Source organism: Trypanosoma cruzi, genomic scaffold (assembly GCF_000209065.1).
Source record: "Trypanosoma cruzi strain CL Brener 1047053516981 genomic scaffold, whole genome shotgun sequence".
NCBI lineage: Eukaryota > Euglenozoa > Kinetoplastea > Trypanosomatida > Trypanosomatidae > Trypanosoma > Trypanosoma cruzi.
In genome coordinates, this window is record NW_001849242.1 from 23,031 (window position 1) to 44,884 (window position 21,854).

Below are 21,854 nucleotides of genomic sequence, written 5' to 3' on the forward strand. Positions count from 1 at the left end.
CCTTTTTTTTTCTTTCTTGAGTTACTCCTTTTCACCGCATCCATCGCTTTTCCTTCAAAACACCATTTGTTTCATGTCCTTATCGTTTCTTCACGGATATCTCCTCGTTACTGTTTGGCGTACATATCGTAATTATCGTCTCTTCCTGCCCTAGCAAATCGCCCAGCGCGGTTTTATATCGTTCCTTCGCTCCATCACCACAGAGGATATACACCTTCAAATCGTTCCTCTTTTCCATAAGGGCTATTGCTGCACCAATGGCATGCTCCGGCTCCAAAAAGCTTTGTACTATGACATCATCTGTAGACCATACGGGGTCATTTGGTCGACGAAATACCTTGATTGCACAGAGGGAGTCCAAAATACCTTTCGCCGCTAACATATCATCGACCCGTGCCACCTCCACACTTGTGGCGTCTACAAACACGGTAGAAGGGGAGCAGTCAGGTGACACACGAACATACGCCTCAACATCCACATCAAAGTGATCCTGTACGGCTTGGCGCTCAAAGAAGCGCAACCAGTTCCCTTTCTTAGGACTCATGGAGACAGGGAGAAGCGGGACAATAAGGTTCACATCAGTATACACTGGAAGTTTCCTGCGACCCAGTAACTGCAGTACCCTGGCGATGCACTCTGCCTCCATTGATAATGGTTCTCCAACAGCACGGTAGATGGGAGTCCCATTCGTTGCTGAGCGAGAGACCCAGAGAATATTTGAGAATCGACGCTGTACCCATTTGGAGATAGGTTCGCCAAGAGAAACAGCTGGTAAAAAACGCGACTCCTCTTCTATAATTCTTCCAATAAGCTCTTTCTCTATTACCCCCTCATACGGTATAGAAGCTGCAACGTTCTGCATCTTCTCCTCCCAGTTACAGGGGTACAATGTTGTCCCGCTGATAAAATGTGTGCCATTCACTTCGGTCAGTGCCTCTCTCCAAGATGAAGAAAGCTCCAGCACGTCGGCCCCAGCTTTCATTGCTTGCATGCGTTCTTTAATTTCGGACTCGACATCAACCAAAGAAATGCCTGAGGGAGGGGCGTGCTGTACGACGTCTCGCAGAAACACAGCCAACTGCGCGATAGACCTCACAACGATGCACCGCCTCATCACCATTAATTTTTTTTTTTTCCACACAAGGCTAATCCTTTAATAAAGGCAAAAAAAAACAACAACAAAAAAGAAAGAAGCAAACGGGAGAGAATAATGAAGGTTTGAAGGCCATAAGAAACAAAACCACCACTCAACACTTTCCACACCTCTTTTAAAATCAGTCAGTCGATTTCTCTTCTCATCTTTTCCATTTTATTTTTATTTTTATTTCTTTCCTCCCCGATGCGGTCAAATTTACTCTGTCTATCTTTTTTTTTTTTTTTAAATTAAAAACGTGTCACCCTCACCGCCGTACCACGGATGTGTATTTTCTTGGCGCATGTATGTGTATAAATGACAAGAGCAAGGAAGCCTAAAACAGCGCATTCCTTCCCCCTATCCACCTTCTTTTTGTTGATTCATGCGTGTTTTCCCCTTTTCCTTTTTTTTTTTTTTTTTCGTTTACGTTTCTTGGTTTGGGGTAATTTCTTTCAATGCAAACTTCCACAACTTCCGCCTAACTTCGTGCGATTCGTCAGCAGGGTACTCAAATGTTACGGTTTCGCGATGATGGTCTTCAATAATGTTGGCATTCACAAAGAGCTCTCCAAGGTTTTTCTTCAACACATCTATAGCGGAGGGCACGATGGCATTGGGATTGGTGTACTTAAATGGATTCCTCACCGTAAGCGCAAAAGTGACACTTCCTTTTGTTGTTGTTTTGGTCTTGACCGCTGCTGGTTTTGCAACTGCGAGATAATTCTCCATCCCTCGGGTTGATTTCGTGGCATCGCCATCTTTCGCTTTTGTACCGCTCGGAAGGTATACCTTGAACACAACATGTGCGTTTTTCTGAATGGCCTCAATTGTATCTTTCTCTCTCTCTTCTTGTAAGAGGAGACACCTACCGCTTTGAGAGTTGCGCGCTGTTCTTCCGGCACGGTGAACAAAATTCTCTACGGACATGTTATACATTGGCAGGGAAAGCATCAACACCATGTGAACATCCACAAAGTCCAAGCCACGGGCGGCAAGATCCGTGCAAAGGATGACAGAGACGACGCCTCCATTAAAATCTTCCAGTGCCGCAATTCTGTCAATCTCATCCTTGGATGGGCTTAGCGAACAAAATGACAACTCCAGTTTCTTGGCTGAGAGTTCATTTTCCAGCTCCTCAATCTGTCGCCTGGTGCCAAACACCACGGTGCGACCAAAACTCTCCACAGCAAGCAGGCGTGCCGCCGTTTTTACTCGAGAGGTATAGGGACAATGCAGCATAAAGCACTCCAATTTTTCCGGAAGCTTAGCCATACCGACTGCCACAAGTTGGTAATAGTACTTCTTCACGCCGAGGAAACCAGCTTTCAGCACCCAGTTTGGGATGGTGGCACCACAGAGGACGTAGTGGTGGGATCGAAAATCCTTCATCAAACCATCTGTCAGGGAACCGTTGGCCTTGCGAATAAACTTGAGAAGATTTCGCATGCGGCGTCCAGTGTTAGAGAAGCGCGGACCAAGCGTCAGGTCTACTTCGTCAATCACAATCGCACGGACTTCAGAGGCATCCACCGCACCTGCCTCCAAGATTCCCTCGGTTAAATTGCCACAGTCTTCTTCGTTCTCGTTTTCCTCCACATCATTATCATCGTCACAGTCGTCATTGAAATCGTCCTTTTCAGTTTGTTCCACTTCGCCTTCATTATGACGCTTTCGCTTAAGACCTTTCTGAATATCATCCTTTTGCTTGCCACGGATAGCCCCATCAATGGAAGGCACTGTGCCAATCACGATGTCACATCTCTGAGAGGCGAGATCCTCAAATCCTGCAACACAAATATGAAGTTTAGGATAAATATTTTTAAGTACACCTTTCGTCTGTACGGCTAATTCGTTACTGAAGACAAAGATGAGGAGAAATGGACCGGTCGCAGCTGCATCGGCGTGTTTCTCCAGTATCATGTGTCGCTCAATGATAGGAAGCGCATAGGCCAAGGTTTTGCCACTTCCGGTACGGCTATGAAGAATGACGTCCCGACGATTAAAGATGCCGCGATAACACTGAGCCTGACACGGTAAAAGGCTGGTAAATCCCATTTTCTTTACCAAGGCCTTCGCTGTTGCCGCGGTCATTAATGGCGCCTTCCTTTTCTCTTTCTTTTCATCGCCATCCAAAGAGGGGTGAACTTCTCGTCCAATCTGGTACTCCTTCTGCAGGTTACTGAAAGAAGCATCTACGGATTCATTGGCGTGGAAAACGACGGTCCCCGTTTTTTTTATCTTGCTGCGGCGGTTATGTGACTCGTTCTCCCAGTTGTAGAGATTCATTCTAAACCTTCGTGGAAAAGCGCTTCCACATCAATGCAGAGGGGAGAAAAGAGGTGGAATACGTGTTATATGTGGGGACAGGTGGATTGCGTGCACGTCCAAACGCGCCTCGTCCTACCACTAAAGAAAGATATAAGGAGAAGAATGAATGAATTCGGCCAATGCGACACCTGTGAGGTGACACGGCTTCAATCAATGATAACTACCTCCGTGGAAGAAGTTTTTTCTTCCGTGGAACCTTCCGAGGGTGAAGAGGAAGAAGAGAGCGTTATCACATTCGATTCGTCAAGGTCGCCCCTTCCACGTTTCTCAGCAGCCTTGCAGGAAAAAAAGTTCGTTAGCATCGTCTGTCGACCACGATTTTTGCCTTCCACTTCAGACAGCTTTTTAAAAAAGCCAATGGTCAGCGTCACTGCGTTAATCATTATACCAGGATGCCTTACAAAAGTTGCCAAAACAATCTGCATGGCGGCGGCGATCAGAGTTTCTGTTGTCACCAACTCCGGTAAGGCCAATGTATTATTCGAGACACCGCCTAGCTGGCGAAGACCTTGGTTTCCAAGTTTCACATTGAGCCTTTGTCCCTTTGCGTTGTTGGTTTCACAAAACTCCTTGTAACGTGCGCAGAGTTCACTAGAAAGAACTGTTATCCACTTTCGCAACCCCTCTGAAGAGGACGTGGGAGGGCTAAAGGATTTGGACGCCATCAACGTCTTTGTAACCGACTGCTCTTGTATTTTCTCTTTACCATGACAGCGCAGTCTATAAAAGGCATACGTACCATCGTCAACACCAAGCACACTTTGTAACTTTTCCAGTGGAACCAGCCATGCATCGCGAAACAACTCTGCATTGCCACATGCGCGGCAAACGGACTCTCCAAACTTTCCACCAAAACCATGAATGCTTTGGTAAGGGGCGTCCCACACCGCAGAAGCAACGCGGTCCGGTAGGAGCAATGTTTGCTGATTAGGTTTGTGGCGTGATGAGATGGATTTGGCGAGTATTTTATTGTGTGCAATTCCAGCGGAACAGTCGTAGCAAAGTTCCTGGTATATTTTCTCGCGCAATTTCCACACGACTCGCGACGCCGCACCTAGGAGAAGTTGATGCTCCACTGTGGCCTGTGGATGCAGGGCCGTATCAAAGATCTCATTAAATTCTTTTCCCTTTTCAAAAAGCCATGCGTCTATCTCTGCTCGCCGGTCGGGGATGACATTAGTTTCGGGGTGCATGACATCTTCCAAATGATATGAACATTGTGCGCTGGGCAGCCGGATCGACGCCAGCTCTCGCTGGGCGGCCAAGGTCACGTCTAGATATGCCTCATCGACGCTGCCCTTTTCCACTTCCACGCCCTCAAAACTGCGCAAGATGTTAAAGATCTTGCGGCTAGCTTCCCTATATGGTTCCAAGGAAACTTTATGTGTTCCTTTTCGAGCATTTTCGTGATACTTGTACTCCGTATCTCCCACTGCGTACGTGGCGACGTGAGAAACCTTGACATGAGGGCACTTCTCTCGAGCCTTTTCCACAGTGTCGAAGCGAGCGATGCCGCATTTTCGTGCCGGGTAGTTCACAGCAATTAAATTTCCCCACTGTGAAAGAATGTAGGGTTCTGTACGACAGTCAATGCCAAGCCGCACGGCTTCCACTTGAGCGTAGAAGCAATCCATGTCCAAGTGAACGATGCATCGCATTGACAGATGGGGGTTAGAACTGTCGATGGCTGTTGCACCACTCTCACCCTCATATATAAATGTATATCATTATAAGCAGACGCACATCACATTGATTCCAGGCGGAGAAAAGGCCAAAAGGGAAAATATTGGAGAGCAACACCAAAGGAAGAAGGAAATATGAGTACAAAAATGATCAACGAAAACAAAAGCTTCTTATTTGTTCTTGTTGTTGTTCCCGAATGGAATAAAACCGCACATATAAACAAAGAAAAATTACATATTCTCTTTTCCTTCCTTTTTTTTTTCTTTTGTCCTTTTTATAACCATCGTTATTCAATTGTCTGACAGATAACTAACATGAAAGAACGTTATACATTTATGAATCGGGCAGAGTTATTTCCCATAAAGTTACAATTGCATTATCGTTTTCTATACATGAATAACAGGCAACACTTCATGAGCTTGAAAAAAAAGAAAACCAAAAGAAACAAATTCTAAACATTAAAATATTATGTTGTTCACCTCCCAGAAAAAGAAAAAAAGGGGGGAGTGAAAGAAATAAAAATAAACAAATTCAGTTCATTTCCTTTTTTCGTTACCACTTCTTTTGCCGCTCAAGTGATGACTGTGGGGGCGTCACGCCCCGTAAGCTCCGAAATCTGTGAGACATTCAACGCAACGGCGATGAGATTGGCCAGCGCAGATTGAGGAGTAGGCAGCGTGCCGTCACGGATATGCCGTGCTACGGCATTGGGCTCCATGTAATGCTCCAGGTATAGTCGAATTGTGGCGCCTGACGATCCAGTTCCGCTTAAACGAATCACAAATCGAGAACCATCCTCAAATATCACACGAATGCCCTGATTTTTGGAGACCAAGCCGTCTACAGGGTCGTGGTACTCAAAGTTGTCAACCTTGACACAGCGTTTTCCCTGCAAGGAGGGAATGTCCTGGGGGCGCTGCCTCTGTACAGTCTCCATCACAGCCTTGGCTGAATCCTCTGCCACATTTTCATAGTCGTATCGACAGTAGTAGTTCCGCCCGTAGCGCGTCCAGTGGTCTTCAACAATGTCTTTTACACCCACAAGAGGCTTTGACGGATCCACATTTTTACTCGCAATTACCGATAGCCAAAATAATGCTGCCCACACGCCATCCTTCTCACGAATATGGTTGCTACCAGTACCAAAGCTTTCCTCTCCACAAATGAGAGGATTGTAATCTTCGCCTCCAAATAACTCCCGGCTGTCCATCAGATTCCCAAAAAACTTCCAACCTGTGGGAACTTCAAATATTTTAAGGTGATGCATTTCTGCAACACGGTCAACAGCTCCACTCGTCGGCATAGATCTCGCTACCGCCTTAATTCCACCTTGTTGAGCAAAAAATGGCACGACATTTGCATTTGCTGAAAGAATTGCCAAAGAATCAGACGGTGTTACAAAAAAGCGCTCGCCAAGAATCATATTACGATCTGCATCCCCATCAAATGCCGCAGCAAAGTTCGGCACCTCGCCAACAAAGTCAGCAACAGGCCTGCCGGTGGAATCAAGTCCCATGGTTCTCACAAGCTCCTTCGCATATGTGAGGTTTGGATCCGGATGTTGCTTACCAAAGTCCGGCAATGGCGTAGCACCGCACAAAGCACTTTCTGGAACGCCCAAGGCAGAAACAAAAATATCCTTCATATAAGGGCCCCCAATACCACTTAAGCCATCCAACCGAATCGTAAAATCAGTTCTATTTAACAGATTTCGGATACTTTGAAAGTCAAAGATTTTCTTCATGCTCTGGACGTAATCCTCTGTGCTATGGATTACCGAAACTCTGAACCTCTCAAATAAATGGTCACCCATTTCTGACACGTTCACTGTGCCAATATTTGGGCAGGTCAGAAAATGATCAATTTTCAAGGTCTCTTCGTAAATAGCAGAAGTAATTTTCTCAGCCGCAGGTCCTCCATTTTCTGTATTGTACTTGATACCAAAATCTTCCTCAGGGCCACCGGGATTATGACTTGCTGTGAGAATAAAGGCCCCCTTCGCCGTGACATCACCATCCCTTCGTTGACGGATGATGTTTGACACGGCAGGGGTTGAGAGAAGACCATCTTTACCCACCCAAACATTTGATACCCCATTGGCGGCAGCCAATTTGATAATGATCTGAATAGCCTCAGAGAGAAAGTACCGCCCATCACCACCAAGGACAAGGGTATCGGGAATCATCCCCTGTTTCCCAATGGCATTAAAAGTGCTTTGAATAAAGTTGGCTAGATAGTTTTCTTGCTGGAACACCCTCACCTTCTTGCGAAGTCCTGACGTTCCTGGTTGTTGATCAATAAAGGGCCTTGTTGGCACTTTTTTCACGGCGAGCATTATTTGAAACACTACACACTGGGTTTCGCCCAGATTCATTGAATGAAACAAGAAGAAAAACAAAAAAAAACTGTTGAAAAGACACAGCCACACTCTGTTGATTTTTTTTTTGAATTATTCCACCCTTGACTTTCTGTTACAGTTAGGTGTAAAATATGAGAAATAGAGACTATTTTTGCCGTCTCAAACTCATAGAATTCCATCGTGTGCACTTTGCCACCTATTACCGAGAAAAACCACCATTTTCCCGTGACTTTAAACGACGAAGAATACCTTTATTTGTCGCATTTTTCATTTTTCCAAGCACCAGAGAGAGAACATTAAACGGAGGATCGACGTCCATAAAGGCACTCAAAATTTGCGGGTTACATCGGGTTCCCCGTGCCATTACGTAACGCAAAATATGCAGAGCCTCAGTCCAACTCTTTGAGTGTTTTATCATCATGTAAGTTGTTGAGGCACTCGCAGGATGAAGATTATTCACAAGTCCAAGTACTTTCTCCGTAGTGGTATTCGGACAAGACTCTAAAAGGGAAAAAATGGCGCGTCGCTGAAACTCATCTGTGGCAACACGATCGAAAAGAAAGAGTGCAGATTCCCAATCTCCCGTACGCTGACATACTTTTGAAAACGCACTCAACTGAAGCTCTTCAAGAAGATATCCACTGGCAAGCATTGAGGCAATTGCCCTTTTGCTGGGAGCACAAATTCTCTTACTCGCTCCAGAAAGAGTGATGAGTTTTCTTGATTCTGTATTTGGTGTGGCGCATCGACTGAGAATATCGTACGCCTCAGAAACGGGTATCAAATTCGATTGTGATACTATTAAACCGGCTCTCCAACTCTGGCATGAGGCAAGCCACAAGGCAAATTTTCCTTCCAAATGGAAATGATCAAGAGCAACGCGCCAGTTTTGGGGACAACAGACCCCGATTAGCCTGGCAAACATTTCATTCAAATCCTCCACAACTCGATGTTTCAAAACAAGAGAAAGAGCCAGTTTCCACGAAACATTTTCCCCACGCATCGTCGCATTTGCAACCCCTGCTACCGATGTCATGCTGAGGAAATCATTTGTCTTTAAAGAGTTTAAGGCTTTAACCAATCCAGAATTTTCTTGTCGACCTGTTGCTGAAAAAACCGGTAACGCCCTTTTTGTTCTTTGATTAGCTTGAGTTGCCACCTTCAGGTGGTCTAGGTCAGAGGAGTTTAATTGCATAAGTACGGTGTTTATGATATACCTCTTTTCATTGCTCCCAAACACGCGACTAATCCTAAGCCACTCAGATATTTCTTTTATGCTTTTTCCATCTGGGGATTCCAACATGGTGAGAAACTGCAGAGCCTGATTCCATGTTGTCCACTTAATGGCCGAAACAAAAATCCGATTCTGGCTCTCATTCCTCCCTCTTACACTCTGGAGAAATGTTTCAACAACGTTAACAAAGACTTCTGAAGGAAAATAAGCACTCCTAGAACATTCATAGATGAATTTAGATAGTTCATCTAAATAGAAAGTATCTTTCGTTCTCACCAAAGCTAATGCAGTGCACCAATCTTTATTAATTATTGTGGTCGCCAATTGAATTCTTGCCTTGGAAACATCTACTTCATCTGAGTGAAGACTCCCATGAAGCGCCAAAAGTCCTCGAATCCAACGACCATTTCGAACACATTCGGAAACAAATGAAGCCACTATTGACATTGGTTTCTGAGCGTTTTTTAATACAGGTAAAAACAACAACAACGACAACAATAAAATAAGTACATAAAAATAAAATAAAAGAATGTGTCAGAAGATCCAGATATCATAAAAATTATAATCCACTCCGTTTAAATTGATTCCCTTTCCCCCACCAAATTCTCTGTCCCTTTGGTTGGTATCACCACCAATTTAGAAATAAAGAAATATAGCAAACAGTAAGAGATACCTTGTAGCTTATTCCATTTCCAGAGATGCGACAAGCTTTGCGGCAACCGACTGTAGTATTTCAATAGTTGGACTTTTACCGTCAACTATATCTGTCAATGAGACACCCTCTTCACATGCCTTCATTAAGACAGGATCCAGAGGAACTTCTCCCCAAAAGGGAACCCCAAATTCATCACTCAAGCGCTTCCCTGCTCCCTGAGAATTCGCACGCGGGAAAATGACAGAGCTTTCTTTACAGTTAGGGCATATGAAGCCGCTCATATTTTCTACAATTCCAAGCAAATGAAGTTTTGCTTTATGAGAAAAGTTCACTTCTCGCTTTACGTCTGCTTCTGCAACCAACTGGGGAGTTGTAATTAGAATGGCACCGGTTACTCCACCACATTGTTGCAAAATTGATGCAACTGTAATATGCTCATCCGATGTTCCAGGAGGGGTATCAATAAGCATGATGTCGACATCACCCCAAATCACATCCTTCAAAAACATCTTAATGACACCATTTTTTCGGGGGCCTCGAAAAAGAACGGCCTCATTTTTGTCCCCTAACAAGTAATGCATAGAAATCATGGAAACCGTCTCGTCAACCAGAACGGGCTCGATACCTGCGGCGCTTTGATGTGCATCTTCTCCTCGGACGCCCATCAGACGTGGAAGAGAGGGACCACATATATCCAAGTCCACCAAGGCAACATTTAGTCCCATTTGGCCCAAAGCAAACGCAAGTTCTTTGGTGAGAGTACTTTTTCCAACTCCCCCCTTTCCACTGATAACCATGACAGTTCGTTTGACACCTGATAGGCGCTGTCTGATCAATTCAATATCCGGATCCGGTCCTTTTGGCATAGAAGCACATATGGAAGCGTTGGGACATCCTTGGCAGGATGAAGCAATTCCGGCCTCTGGACTTTCAGGACCGACACACTCAGAGTTTGGAGTCTGCATCAATTTCTTCTGATCTTTTTTCCAACTCTTACCCACACAAGCCACATATAGGCAAAAAAAAAAAAAACAAGAACAAACAAACAAAAAACAATAACAACAACAACAAAAAATAAAAAGATTCGCACACGAGATTTTCCTCACACGTGTTGCACAAATGAAAAGATGCATGCGGTCCATATATTATTTGTGATATTCAAACATGATATCAAGAGATAAGCCTTATATAATTAGGGAAAGCTGATATTAGGACATTGCTTATCAATTTGCTCAATGACCATCCTAAAGGCTCGCTGGACATTGACTCCGGGAAGTGGCTTGTTTTCTTCATCTTGTGCAACTAACAACTGAGTCGAACCTTCAAATAACCAGCCACTCAGGGGCATTCTTTGGACAGGAACAACTGTATTCAAAGGCAATTTCTTACCACAGAGAATGCTTGTTTCGTAAGCCCAAAGCTTTGCAACGTTTCTTAAGGTATAACCTCCTCCTCCCAACACCAGCATTGGCAAACCAATCTTTTTGACTTCCTCAACACATTTTCCATGTCCCCATGACGATAAGTTAAAGTGTCCAAGACGATCTCCAGCCAAAGAATCTGCACCACATTGTAAAACCACAACATCAGGTATGTATCGCTTCACAATTGAGGAAAGTGCATGTTCAAAAATTGTTGTGTAGAAAAAATCATCTATACCATCCCACAAAGCCAAATTCATGGTGCAATGACGTCCATTTCCAAATCCTACGTCACGTGGGTGCCCCGTACCGGGAAAAAATGATTCGCCAAATTTATGAAGAGATAGTGTAAACACTCTATTGCTTTGACAAAAAGCTTCATCAACACCATCTCCATGATGCATATCAAGGTCCACATACAAGACTCTTTTGTAACATTTCAGTAGTTCAATAATGGCAATAACTATGTCGTTTACATAACAAAATCCAGAGCATTCCCCACATTTTGCATGATGCATTCCACCACCCCAATGAATAACAGTATCAGCCTTTCCACTGTTCAAGAGTATGGCTGCCATAAGTGAACCGCTTACAGTAGAAAGCGAATGTTCCATTATCCCTTCTACTGGAGGACAATCCCCCGAAAAAGTCACCTTTGAAATTTCTGTATTCCATAACCAACTTTGACTGCTATGGAGACCAAGGTTCGAAATGTAATCTTCTGCATGATAAGTCTGTAACTGTTCAATTCCAATAAGGGGTGGTACGACTGTTCGACAATGGCGATCTAGTCCCAAACTTTTAATAAGCTCCATTGTAACTAATAAACGATATGGCTTCATTGCATGTTGCGGTACCAGGGCAGAAAGACTACAATCTGCAGAATAGCAGGATGTGTCAATTAATGCCACAGGACGATCAATATCTGCGACTGCCATCTGGTAAAGCAATAAGGAAAAAAAAGTCCTTCACAAGGAAATTCGGAAAGAAAAGAGTGCAATAAAACATAAAAAAACAAATAATGCTAAAAGGGAACAACGAGAAAAACAAAAGGACGAGATCCGGGCAATCACGGTAAGAGACCAACGCTAATAATAATAATAATAATAATAATAATAATAATAATAATAATAAGAGCGGTAGTGGTGAAGACGGGCCCCGGAGCATCCAGGGGAAAACAGAAACCCGGGCGGCCGGGAGAAGAGAAGAACCCCGACTCACCCCTGGGAGGCCTCTTTTCCGGGGAAGTTCCTTCCGTCAGGCTTTCCTTTTTTTGCTTTCTTTTTGCTGCGGCCGCGTTCGCCGCTCGCTGCGTGTTCGTCTTTCTTTGCGGACCGCCTTTTCCCGGGCGCGGGCCGTGGCAGGTAGCCGGGGCCGAGCCGACCTCTGCTCCGTTATCCTCTTCTAGGGGTTTTACTTTCGCAATGTGATTTTTTGCTTTTTTCCCTTTATTGTGCAATTTTCTTATTTGAATAAATAGAAGCAATGTTTCGTCTAAGGGCATATTCTTCATGCGCCATTGGATTCCATGTTTTTTTAAACACTAGGCGTTCACTATCAATCGAGGAGTCAGCAGAGCGAGAAAAGGAAAGGACACTAAGAGAAAAAGTTCTTGCGAGATATCGTGGTACGAATTTCCCGGAATTAGTCAATATTCGCTATGGGCATTTCGCAGAAAAAGAGGGTGCGACGCGCTCTGCTGCGTCGCAGGCTTATCGTGCGGTAAGTCAGGACCGCTTCTTTGGACAAAATGCCTCAAGTGGTAGGCAGGGTGTGGACTGGTTTATGCTTTTTACGGGATTAGCACTATTTTATGTGTCATCTAAAATGTTGTTGCAGCGTCTTTCAGGCACTTCCTTGGATGGTGCAAGCGTGCCCTTATGGACTGCAAATCCAGAAACACAGGCCAAATTTTTGCTTTTTTCTCTTCAATTTGACCCCAATAACCGTGAACAAATCCAGCAAGCGTATCACAGCGTTCGTCAAGCGTATCCGTTCACGGATTTTTTCCAGTGGTTGCGGGTTCAACACCCCGAATATGGCCAAGGCATCGTTTTCAGCTATGAAGCAGCCGTCAACTCTCTGGTTACTATTATTTCCAGTGGTGATTCTTGGGCACTCATGAACTTGGCTCGTGGGTTCCAAAATGCTCTTAAAAAGCGCAATACCAACTCGGCACAAAGAATCGATGATTTTTTGACGGATGTGGGAGCTTTGGCTGGCGCTCAGTCTCCAGGAAGGTATTCAATGCTTCCTGGGTACGCACCACCACAGCCACCTCTCCAACCTTTGCAGTTGCATGGGGATGAACCAATGAACATACAGGGCGCAATTGAATCTCCTCCCAGCGAGAGCCACGGTTCGGTTCCCTTTCAGTAGATGGTTTCTGGCTATTTTTGAGTTTTTTCTCGCTTTTTGAAATTTGTGTTCAGTTGGACCTTTTTTGTTGAATGTTTCTTGTATTGGAATTAATAAATTTTTAATTTCTATCTTTGACTGGACCTCTTGTGGTGCATTTTTTTTTGCAGTTGCTTATGATTTTTCCCTTTTTTGCTTTTGAGGTGGGCTTAGTGTGGTGTAGGAAGATTCGATATTTATTAGGTTTAAAAAGAAATACTAATAAAAAAAGAATGAAATGTGGACAAAAGGCGAAGCCTGTTACACATGATCAGGCTGCTGAACTTTACGAAATTTTTTGCCAGATTGATTGCGCCGGAGAGGGTGTTCTTGAAATGTCTAGAGTCAAAGAGTTTTTGCTTGAAATATTACCGGGTCTTACCGAGGACATATATCTTTCTGTTATTTTAGACGCAAATCTCCATAATGTAGAAGAGATAACCTTTGCACAGTTTTTTTTGATTTTCTTTAACATTTCAGCAAGAATGCCTTGTAATGGAAAGTATGAACTCGAACAGTTAAAAGAAGTTTTTGCGGCATTTGACCCAGAGCGCACGGGATTTATTGAGATTAATCGATTTATGCAAATAATGTTGGAGGAGGGAAATCCCATTTCTTCATTTGAGGGAAGGGAGCTTCTATTACAAATTCGATACTTTGGTTGTGCACACAAAGGAAAAGTGAACTATGTAAAATTTTTGTCTATAATTTTTGTACGTGGCGTATCCAATCTATTTTGTTTTGCCGTTTGAGGTGAATGTATCCGAGATTGCTTGCTATATATATATTTTTATTTATATACATATATACCATTTTGAACTTCGTTTTTGCATTATTATTATTATTATTATTTTTTTATTAAATGTAATATGTTATTTGGAATTTAGAATCGTGCTTTATTTTGAGGCGAGGTTTTGAGATGATTATTTGAGGGCACTCCTTTTGCTCTTTTTTTCCCTTGCGCGTGCACTTTCTCGAGATAAAAGAGGTGGGGGAAGGATGTATCTCACATCGTGTTTGATTCTTTCTTTTCTCTTTTTAAATTTTTTAAATTCTTTACGGCAGGTTTGTTCCACAGAAATCGTGAATAATTCTTGGAAAGTCAAAAAAATAATAATAATCAAAAACAATGGACGCTGCGACTAAATTTCTTAGGGAAAGATTTGCACATGTGTCGATGACGAAAAAGGAGATGCTAATTGCAACGGTTCTTGTATTTTTACTTTATGTTTCTTCGATTATGATGTTTTTTGGCATGAATTTCTGGCTTTGGTCTTTTAAAAAAGGAATTAAACGCAGTTATGCCACCATTTTCCTTCCATCAACGGGATGGCTTTTTCTGTTTGTGGTTTCTACGATAGTTCTTCGTATAATTAGCTGGAAAAGTGGACGCAATGAGAATTTTTTCTTTTGGTGCTCTCGTAAGGGCTTTATTCTTTTGCTTTTGATTGGTCTATTTGATTCATTGACTGGGCTTTTATGCCTGTACTCCGCAGTACATGTTCCGGTTATACTTCAATCCGCGCTTATATCGACAGGACCCATTTGGACTTATATACTCGCGTGGATTTTGTATCCGGAAAGTCAGCCAAAGTTTTCCCCCATATTGCTGTTAGTTGTTGCCTTTACAGCTTGTGGGGTGACTCTTGCAGTGATGCCACAGACTCAAAGCCAAAATAAAAAAAAGTATTTCAGCCCTCCTTGGATAGTAATATTTCTTATAGGGACTTTCTTATATCCTCTTTATAATGTTCTTCAAGGTCGTTTTTTGAACGAATTTCGAGGATCTTGCTCACCGTTTACGAGCAAAATAATCATGTTGACATGTGAGACATTTTTGGTTTTTTTTTTTACCTTGACATACTTTCCAATTGATGCTTCTCCATTTTTTGGAAAGTGTGATTCTTTACAAGAATCTTGGGATATGCTTATTTCCAGTTTGAACTGCGTTGCTGGATGCCCCAATAATGCCATTTATATGACTGTATATATTTTGGGTTTTTGGATCCGTCATATTGTTTTTGCGTACATGAATGGATATTCTCCTGTTGTAGCAGCAGTGGCAAGTCAGATGACACAACCAATCAACACATTTATATTATTGATTATCCCTTCATGGAACGTATATGGCGCCAAGACCGTTTGGTATTACACACTTGGCTGTTTCTTGCTTTTACTCATGTCAACCATTATTTTTGTTGTATGGCATGTGCTTAATCGCCCACCTCGTCGGAATGAATTGCCGTTATCATTATCCCCCATGATGGGCAGCGATACTGATAAGGATGATGAAAATGAAATATGCTTATTTACTGAGGATAACACCCAGGAGAGGGAAGGGGAGGAAATCGTTCCCACGCAAAGACACAAAACGGGAAGTTGAAACGGTAACAAACATTTTATGAAAAAATTGCAAATAATAAATCATGTAGGGGAAAAAAACCTGTGTAAAGGGGTAGCTGAAATGAAGTAAAAAAAAATCTGAAACATCTATTTCTAATTTTTGCAAAGGCGCAGGCGCCATTTGATTAAATAAGGGAACAGGAATGGGTAATGTAAAAAAGTGTTTTGGGAAATAGCCCTTTTGTTTTTTTCAATTAGTGCGTGGACTTTTTGGTGTTGAAAGCTTTGGAAGGAATCTGCTTCTGGACGAGAATGGACAATTAAGTGACTAATTTTAACGTTAATATGTATTTTCTTTGATTTGTGTTTCTGCAGATACCGTGTTGGAGGGCAACGGTTTCTCTTATTCTGTTATTACACAAAAAATCCCCTATTCCTTTCGGCACAGGGGAGATTTTCTCTGGTGCGGGTGTTCTCTTAAGGACTGTCACTTTTTTCGTTTATGGCCACTCCAGTTATCGCAAACCACCTTTCGATTAATTATATATATATATACTGTTGTATAGCTGTTGGATAATCTTCCTTTGGATTGAGGAATACTGTTCGCATTGGAACAAACTATCATTTCCTATTGTTGTGCTTTTAATTCTTGCAGGAATAAAAAGGGAGAAGGCCTTATTTAGGCGTTTTTTTTTAAGCATTAGAATGCCTCCCAAAAACCGACAGGAAGAGGAGAGGTCAAAACTGACCCGTATTGCTGTTGTTAATGCTGACAGATGCAAGCCTTCGAAATGCAGTCTCGAGTGCAGCAAATGTTGTCCAGTTAACCTACAAGGGAAGCTTTGTATCGAGGTACAGAAGAAATCTGTGATTTCCAAGATTTCTGAAGAATTATGCATCGGTTGTGGATTGTGTGTAAAGAAATGCCCTTATGGTGCTATTCAAATTATTAACTTGCCATCAAATCTTGAAAAGGACACTGTTCATCGATATGGTCCTAATAGTTTTAAGCTTCATCGCTTGCCTCTCCCTCGCCCAGGGCAGGTCTTGGGACTTGTGGGAGCAAACGGAACGGGTAAGTCTACGGCGTTGTCTATTCTAAAAGGGAAGGTTAAGCCTAATCTTGGTCGCTATCGTAATGAGCCGAATTGGGAAGAAATACTTCGATACTTCCGTGGATCGGAGCATCAAGCATATTTTCAGCATATGTTGGAAGACAAATTGCGTGTTCTTTTAAAACCACAGTATGTGGATCAGATTCCCAAAGGTACAAAAGGAGTGGTAGGAGAACTCCTCGCGAGATCAGATCAACGCGGCATGGTGGAGCACTTTATGAATGTTCTTGATTTGAAAAATGTTAAAGACCGTGAACTTGATAAACTTTCCGGAGGAGAGCTACAGCGTTTTACAATTGCTGCTTTATGTGTTCAAAATGCTGCGGTTTACATGTTTGATGAACCTTCTAGTTATTTGGATGTACGTCAGCGACTGACTGCTGCTCAAGTGATAAGATCCTTATTAAAGGAAGATAACTATGTGATAGTTGTGGAACATGATCTCTCTGCCTTGGATTATATGTCTGATTTTGTATGTGTGCTATATGGCGTTCCTGGCATTTATGGCGTTGTGACAATGCCCTACGGTGTTCGGGAAGGCATCAACGTTTTTTTGGATGGATTTGTTCCAACGGAAAATTTACGCTTTCGCGAAGAGGGTCTCACCTTTCGTATTGTTGATGATTTTGACGAGGTCACTAAACGCACCGCTCAGAACAGTTATCCTTACATGACCAAAAAATTGGGATCTTTTAACTTGACCGTAGAACCCGGAAATTTCTCTGATTCCGAGATTATTGTGTTACTTGGAGAGAATGGCTGTGGTAAAACCACATTTATTCGCATGTTGGCTGGTCATCAAAAACCAGATAACGGTGCAGAGGTGCCACAACTTTCAATCAGTTATAAGCCCCAAAAGATTGCTCCCAAGTTTCAAGGAACCGTGAAGGATCTTCTTCAGACGAAGATTTACGATGCCTTCAGTCATCCTCAATTCCAGACAGATGTACTGAAGCCCTTGACTATTGAAGAACTTTTGGATCAGGAGGTACAAAACCTCTCTGGAGGTCAGCTTCAAAGGGTTGGTTTGTGTATTGCTTTGGGAACGCCGGCAAATATATATTTGATTGACGAGCCAAGTGCCTATCTGGATTCGGATCAGCGTATTATAGCAGCCCGTGTTATCAAGAGGTTCATCATGCACACAAAACGTACAGCCTTTATCGTAGAGCATGATTTTATTATGGCAACGTATTTGGCGGATCGGGTTATTGTGTATGATGGTACACCTGCTGTGAACTGCAAGGCCGGTACTCCCTGCGGTCTGTTGGAAGGCATGAACAAATTTTTGAAGAGCCTTGACATCACATTTCGTCGTGACCCCACAAATTTCCGTCCACGCATTAATAAACTGGACTCTGTTAAGGACCGAGAGCAAAAGGGCAGCGGAAACTACTTCTACATGATGGACACGACGGAGGTGGCGAATAAAAAACCAAATGCAACTGGAAATGAAGACCATGAGGATGAGGATGGGGATGAAGAGAAGGAAGAAGTGGCGCACAAGAGGAAGTCCAAAAAGGGGAAACACTGAGCGCTTCTTTTCTCGGGACGAAGCGGAAAAAAAAAAATGGGTGAAATGAACCAACGACGACAAAAGCAGTGTGACGAAGGAAAAAAAAAAAAAATGAAAGAGAGAGAAACAAAAAAACTGGGGAACGAAACAGATGCTGTGAAAACAAAGAAATAAGCAAGTACGCACACAGACATACACGCGGCCAGACGGGAGAAGAGCAGAAAAAGGAAAAGGGAATCATTTACAAAAAATGAAATGAGGAAGAAAGAAAGAACAGGAAAAACAACAAAAACAAAAACAGCAGGGAAAATGTGACGCCTGATCCCGAGGCATTTGTCTTATTTACAATAGGACTGTTACTCCTATTACACATAAAACTTAAATTAACTTAATGAGAATAATTGCACGATAATGTGCCACACGGCTATAGATGGATTTCGCCGGCCAATTAAGCCTTTTTTGCATGTCATTTTCTTATGTAAGAATTATATATATATATATATATATATATATATATATATATCCTTGTATCTTCTTTTTATCTTTTTTTTTTTTTTTGGGGGGGGGGGTTTACGACTTCTCTCTGTATTCTATCTCCCATTTTTTTTTTTTAATTTCTTTTTTTTTCATATTCTCCTCAAAAGTTGAAATTGATCACATTCGCTACTACATTCACAGCAGCGACTTTTAAGGGCCTCCTTCTGGCCACCCAAGAAGAATAATAGCAGTAGAATTATATATATATAAAGGGAGGGGGGGGGGGTGAAGAAAAAAAGCACAGAAAAATAAATACACAATAGAAACTACAATTTTCGGCTAATTCTATTTAAGAAAAAAAAAAAAGAAAAAAAGAAAAAACATAGAGGAGGAAGAGTAAACTCCTTTGTTTTTTTTTTTTTTTTTTTCTTCTTGTTTTTTTGTTTTCCTTGTGTATTTCTCGTTGTCATCCCTATTTTGCAGGGTGGGGTGCAGTTGTGATTTTGTAGGGTGTTTTGGTTTGTCATGCAGGAATTAATTGCTGTTCGTGTGAAGGATGGGATTTTTGCCGGAAATTTAACTGCTTCGCAGGACCGCGATTTTATTGCAATGAACAAAATCACTCACATCATCAATTGTGCCGGTGGTGAGTTACCCGACCTTTTTGTGAATGATGGGGTGAAATATCTCACATTCCCATGGAGAGACACGACGGGCTCAATTTGTACCGCCGTGATGTTTGATAGCGCCGATGAGAATATTGAAAAAACAGTACGTTTTATAGATGAGGCTCTTGACGCAGGCGACTGCGTTTTGGTGCACAGTCACTTTGGTTTGTCACGTAGTCCAGCGCTGATAGCGGCATACTTCATTGTGAAATATGGCTGGAAGCTTGACAATGCCCTTTCGTTTCTTGAGATGGCACATAAGGACATGTGTATCAAGCCACATTTCTTGCGGCAGCTTCGTATGTTTGCCAAGCGCAATTCTGTAGATCGTGATGTTTTTGACCCCGATGTAGACGACTCAGAGTTTGGTTTAGATAATGATCAATGGATGCTCCGCAACACATTGCTTAATGGACTGACATTTGAAGTTCAGGGCCATAATGGATTGTACAGGTTGTGTACGAGTAAAGTGGAATTAGGAAACCCGATTGAATTGCGTAAAAAAACACCGGCTAGAAAGAGCAAACGCATTGTGTTTATTGATACAAAGCAAGGAACACATGTGGACTCAGAATCTGGAACACCAGTTGTGAATGTACAGTCGTTGCAACAGCTTGACTCAAGCAATCACTTTCTTGGGTATCACGGTTCCGTGTCACTACGCAGTTGGCACCGTTGCAGTAGTATCATGAGTCGCTGCATTACTCCGTGCAGCCGCCGTGCAGAGTCTGATCCACGCACCAACCCGCGTGGGCGACAGGAGCTGATTGTTCGCTCGGAGTCAAAAATAGGACGCAGTGCCTCCATGCTGGATGGGACCAGTTCATCAGCAGCGGCGCGTACGGCAAGTGGACACTCCACATTGGAAGGAGGGATGTATGGGGGAATGGACTCCCGCCACATTGCACCGCCAAACACAGTTCACGCTCCGGGCCGATCACCATTTGCAGCACTTACCTCCAGTCATAAATACCGTAAAGGCTCTCCACTGCCTGCGTCCACGCATGATAAGAAACCTTCTCGTCTCTCCCAACGTCCCTCCTCTGCAAGTGCATCGGAGGCCAATTCTAGAATGCGAGCTACATCTAACCTGGTAGCCTCAAGGGCACCTCGCACCTTTGTAACACGTACCTCTAGTCCAAATGCACTTGGAGGAAGCCTCACTTCCGCGTCACCTGCAGCCTCAGCTCGTCTCTCGAGCTACAAAAATATCACTCCGCATCGATCGCAGCCAGGGAATGGGGTGGCTTCTGCATGGGACAGCAATAAGTCGCGAGAATCGCCATCTGTGGTGCAGCGGTCTTCACTCCGCAACAGTCCACAGGGCTCCCGCCGCGGTTCCCCTGCAGGTCGACCAAATTCAGCCGTAGTGCGAGTTGCCTCGCCTAGTGGAGTTAGATTGGAGAATTCCGACAGCCGCAATGCAAACGGAGGAAGTAATGCCGCAAAAACAGGAGGGAGTGGGATACTTCGTCGCCAATCTCCCTTGGTTATATCCTCTGTTAGACGTTCTTAGATGTATTAGGTTTTATCTCTTGCTTGTTTGAATCCAATTTCATTTTGTTTTATTGCTTTCCGCATCGAAATTTGAATTTAAGAGATAATCTATACTTGTATTATAATGGGACGAAAGCCTCCCAAATAAAAAGAAGGAAGGCGAAGAATGAATGGAAAACCAAAGAAGGAAAAACAAAGAAATTGTAAATACCTCTGAAGACCAATTATATGCCTTAACCGTCAGTTTTTTTAAATTTCTTACTCCTTATATATCTATATATGTATTTTTATGCTTATGCGCCATGCTTCTTTTTCTCCCTTTGCTTGCTCATGCTTGGCTACCTACTCACCCTTTCTTTGTGAATGGATTTACGGTTATATATATATATTTCCCAAATTAAACGACAAAGTTGTGTGTGCGTGCGTGTGTTTCTGCGGAGTGGAGTGGGTAACAGAGCCATCATTGACTGCCGTTGATGCCGGCACACAGTTGGATGGGGGGTAAATCGCAGGGGTCAAGACAGGTGAGGCGAGACAATAAAGAGGCTTACTTATTGCTGCGTTGGCACAAGAGTGGGGGCTAAAAAACAACAACACAAAACCCAAAAGCGAACGAAATGAAGGAGCCAAAATGAGTGCAGTTTGAGAGTGAAAAGGACGAGGCAGCAGCTGATTTGCGTATTTTTGTTCGCCATCCATCTTTTTTTTTTTTTTTTTTGTGACTATGTGGGGTGTGGAGGTTTGGGCTGGTGAGAATGGTGGGAAAAACGAGATGGGAGGACAACTTTCCTCTGCCTTTACGCTGGTACGCCAACTGCTTGCAAGAAACGAATAAACCCGCTAAAAAAAAAAAAAAATAATGGAAAACAAAAAATGCAAAAGTGGGGATAAGAACAAGGACGCATGCAGCTTGGAAACTGTGGGAATAGACCGGGAGACCCGATCAAAGGAAGGGGGGAAAAGAAAAGAAACGTCACAAATGAGGGGATAGAAATAATTAATTCCTCTTCTCCGTTTTTCCAGACA

General features: G+C 43.0%; 12 protein-coding genes across 12 annotated transcripts, besides 24 other annotated features; 5 read left to right on the forward strand and 7 right to left on the reverse strand.

Moving 5' to 3' along the window:
• Nucleotides 1-9,889: part of a sequence feature (heterozygous, non-Esmeraldo-like haplotype) that runs on past the window's edge.
• On the reverse strand, nucleotides 80-1,120 carry Tc00.1047053508637.69 (hypothetical protein, conserved; the record flags this gene model as incomplete). Its single annotated transcript, XM_810154.1, has 1 exon — nucleotides 80-1,120. The coding sequence occupies one exon, from the start codon at nucleotides 1,118-1,120 to the stop codon at nucleotides 80-82; it is 1,041 nt and encodes a 346-aa protein (XP_815247.1).
• Nucleotides 1,308-1,327: a microsatellite.
• Nucleotides 1,366-1,390: a sequence feature (AT_rich).
• On the reverse strand, nucleotides 1,559-3,421 carry Tc00.1047053508637.70 (RNA helicase, putative; the record flags this gene model as incomplete). The annotated part of the gene is made up of 1 exon (XM_810143.1): nucleotides 1,559-3,421. The coding sequence occupies one exon, from the start codon at nucleotides 3,419-3,421 to the stop codon at nucleotides 1,559-1,561; it is 1,863 nt and encodes a 620-aa protein (XP_815236.1).
• On the reverse strand, nucleotides 3,610-5,121 carry Tc00.1047053508637.79 (DNA polymerase eta, putative; the record flags this gene model as incomplete). The annotated part of the gene is made up of 1 exon (XM_810155.1): nucleotides 3,610-5,121. The coding sequence occupies one exon, from the start codon at nucleotides 5,119-5,121 to the stop codon at nucleotides 3,610-3,612; it is 1,512 nt and encodes a 503-aa protein (XP_815248.1).
• Nucleotides 5,718-7,520, reverse strand: Tc00.1047053508637.90 (phosphoglucomutase, putative; the record flags this gene model as incomplete). The annotated part of the gene is made up of 1 exon (XM_810144.1): nucleotides 5,718-7,520. One exon carries the CDS (start codon nucleotides 7,518-7,520, stop codon nucleotides 5,718-5,720), a length of 1,803 nt encoding a protein of 600 aa, XP_815237.1.
• On the reverse strand, nucleotides 7,705-9,186 carry Tc00.1047053508637.100 (hypothetical protein, conserved; the record flags this gene model as incomplete). The annotated part of the gene is made up of 1 exon (XM_810145.1): nucleotides 7,705-9,186. The coding sequence occupies one exon, from the start codon at nucleotides 9,184-9,186 to the stop codon at nucleotides 7,705-7,707; it is 1,482 nt and encodes a 493-aa protein (XP_815238.1).
• On the reverse strand, nucleotides 9,421-10,359 carry Tc00.1047053508637.110 (nucleotide-binding protein, putative; the record flags this gene model as incomplete). Its single annotated transcript, XM_810146.1, has 1 exon — nucleotides 9,421-10,359. The coding sequence occupies one exon, from the start codon at nucleotides 10,357-10,359 to the stop codon at nucleotides 9,421-9,423; it is 939 nt and encodes a 312-aa protein (XP_815239.1).
• Nucleotides 9,890-9,963: a sequence feature (haploid, non-Esmeraldo-like haplotype).
• Nucleotides 9,964-10,279: a sequence feature (areas not merged during assembly with more than two copies in the genome that could not be assigned to a particular haplotype).
• Nucleotides 10,280-10,903: a sequence feature (haploid, non-Esmeraldo-like haplotype).
• Nucleotides 10,416-10,475: a sequence feature (A-rich).
• Tc00.1047053508637.114 (histone deacetylase 1, putative) lies at nucleotides 10,587-11,753 on the reverse strand (the record flags this gene model as incomplete). The annotated part of the gene is made up of 1 exon (XM_810156.1): nucleotides 10,587-11,753. One exon carries the CDS (start codon nucleotides 11,751-11,753, stop codon nucleotides 10,587-10,589), a length of 1,167 nt encoding a protein of 388 aa, XP_815249.1.
• Nucleotides 10,904-12,011: a sequence feature (areas merged during assembly that could not be assigned to a particular haplotype. This can correspond to areas where the two haplotypes were merged or to regions with more than two copies in the genome that were merged during assembly.).
• Nucleotides 11,905-11,949: a microsatellite.
• Nucleotides 12,012-13,451: a sequence feature (haploid, non-Esmeraldo-like haplotype).
• On the forward strand, nucleotides 12,301-13,194 carry Tc00.1047053508637.120 (hypothetical protein, conserved; the record flags this gene model as incomplete). The annotated part of the gene is made up of 1 exon (XM_810147.1): nucleotides 12,301-13,194. One exon carries the CDS (start codon nucleotides 12,301-12,303, stop codon nucleotides 13,192-13,194), a length of 894 nt encoding a protein of 297 aa, XP_815240.1.
• On the forward strand, nucleotides 13,446-13,964 carry Tc00.1047053508637.130 (hypothetical protein, conserved; the record flags this gene model as incomplete). The annotated part of the gene is made up of 1 exon (XM_810148.1): nucleotides 13,446-13,964. The coding sequence occupies one exon, from the start codon at nucleotides 13,446-13,448 to the stop codon at nucleotides 13,962-13,964; it is 519 nt and encodes a 172-aa protein (XP_815241.1).
• Nucleotides 13,452-14,639: a sequence feature (heterozygous, non-Esmeraldo-like haplotype).
• Nucleotides 13,990-14,021: a sequence feature (AT_rich).
• Nucleotides 14,044-14,073: a microsatellite.
• On the forward strand, nucleotides 14,342-15,595 carry Tc00.1047053508637.140 (hypothetical protein, conserved; the record flags this gene model as incomplete). The annotated part of the gene is made up of 1 exon (XM_810149.1): nucleotides 14,342-15,595. One exon carries the CDS (start codon nucleotides 14,342-14,344, stop codon nucleotides 15,593-15,595), a length of 1,254 nt encoding a protein of 417 aa, XP_815242.1.
• Nucleotides 14,640-15,581: a sequence feature (haploid, non-Esmeraldo-like haplotype).
• Nucleotides 15,582-19,393: a sequence feature (areas merged during assembly that could not be assigned to a particular haplotype. This can correspond to areas where the two haplotypes were merged or to regions with more than two copies in the genome that were merged during assembly.).
• Nucleotides 16,261-18,204, forward strand: Tc00.1047053508637.150 (ribonuclease L inhibitor, putative; the record flags this gene model as incomplete). Its single annotated transcript, XM_810150.1, has 1 exon — nucleotides 16,261-18,204. The coding sequence occupies one exon, from the start codon at nucleotides 16,261-16,263 to the stop codon at nucleotides 18,202-18,204; it is 1,944 nt and encodes a 647-aa protein (XP_815243.1).
• Nucleotides 18,281-18,321: a sequence feature (A-rich).
• Nucleotides 18,430-18,486: a sequence feature (A-rich).
• Nucleotides 18,673-18,709: a microsatellite.
• Nucleotides 18,786-18,813: a sequence feature (AT_rich).
• Nucleotides 19,015-19,044: a microsatellite.
• Nucleotides 19,069-19,110: a microsatellite.
• Nucleotides 19,189-20,847, forward strand: Tc00.1047053508637.160 (dual specificity protein phosphatase, putative; the record flags this gene model as incomplete). The annotated part of the gene is made up of 1 exon (XM_810151.1): nucleotides 19,189-20,847. One exon carries the CDS (start codon nucleotides 19,189-19,191, stop codon nucleotides 20,845-20,847), a length of 1,659 nt encoding a protein of 552 aa, XP_815244.1.
• Nucleotides 19,394-20,276: a sequence feature (heterozygous, non-Esmeraldo-like haplotype).
• Nucleotides 20,277-20,909: a sequence feature (areas merged during assembly that could not be assigned to a particular haplotype. This can correspond to areas where the two haplotypes were merged or to regions with more than two copies in the genome that were merged during assembly.).
• Nucleotides 20,910-21,854: a sequence feature (heterozygous, Esmeraldo-like haplotype).